General features: G+C 65.1%; 1 protein-coding gene across 1 annotated transcript in view; it reads right to left on the bottom strand.

Annotated features, from left to right (window-relative positions):
- VAV2 (vav 2 guanine nucleotide exchange factor) overlaps positions 1–215 on the bottom strand; it is a gene marked incomplete at its 5' end in the record, with an annotated part of 44690 nt that overhangs the window by 30626 nt on the left and 13849 nt on the right. Inside the window, one exon of the mRNA XM_010832765.1 lies at positions 163–183. Coding sequence (XP_010831067.1) covers positions 163–183 — 21 coding nt within the window. The remainder of the gene's footprint in view (positions 1–162; positions 184–215) is intronic.

Raw genomic sequence — 215 nt, 5'->3', positions numbered from 1 at the left:
TGCACACCCACACGGCCCCTCTGCCCTTGGTGGGTCTCATCCACCATCCTGCCCCCTCCTGTGTCTCCTGCCACCCCAGGAAAATCTACGTCTCCGGTCACAGAGGGCAGGTTGTTTGTTAGCCCAGGTCCGGTCCAAGTCAGCAGGCCTGGCCCGGAAAGCCCTGTCTGCCCGGCCTCTCCCCTGCCTCGCTGACCCACCTGCATGGCCTCCAG

Source organism: Bison bison, unplaced genomic scaffold (genome assembly GCF_000754665.1).
Source record: "Bison bison bison isolate TAMUID 2011002044 unplaced genomic scaffold, Bison_UMD1.0 scf7180017862242, whole genome shotgun sequence".
Lineage (NCBI taxonomy): Eukaryota > Metazoa > Chordata > Mammalia > Artiodactyla > Bovidae > Bison > Bison bison.
The sequence above is the reverse complement of the archived record's forward strand: the minus strand, read 5'-3'. Positions and strand labels throughout refer to the sequence as shown.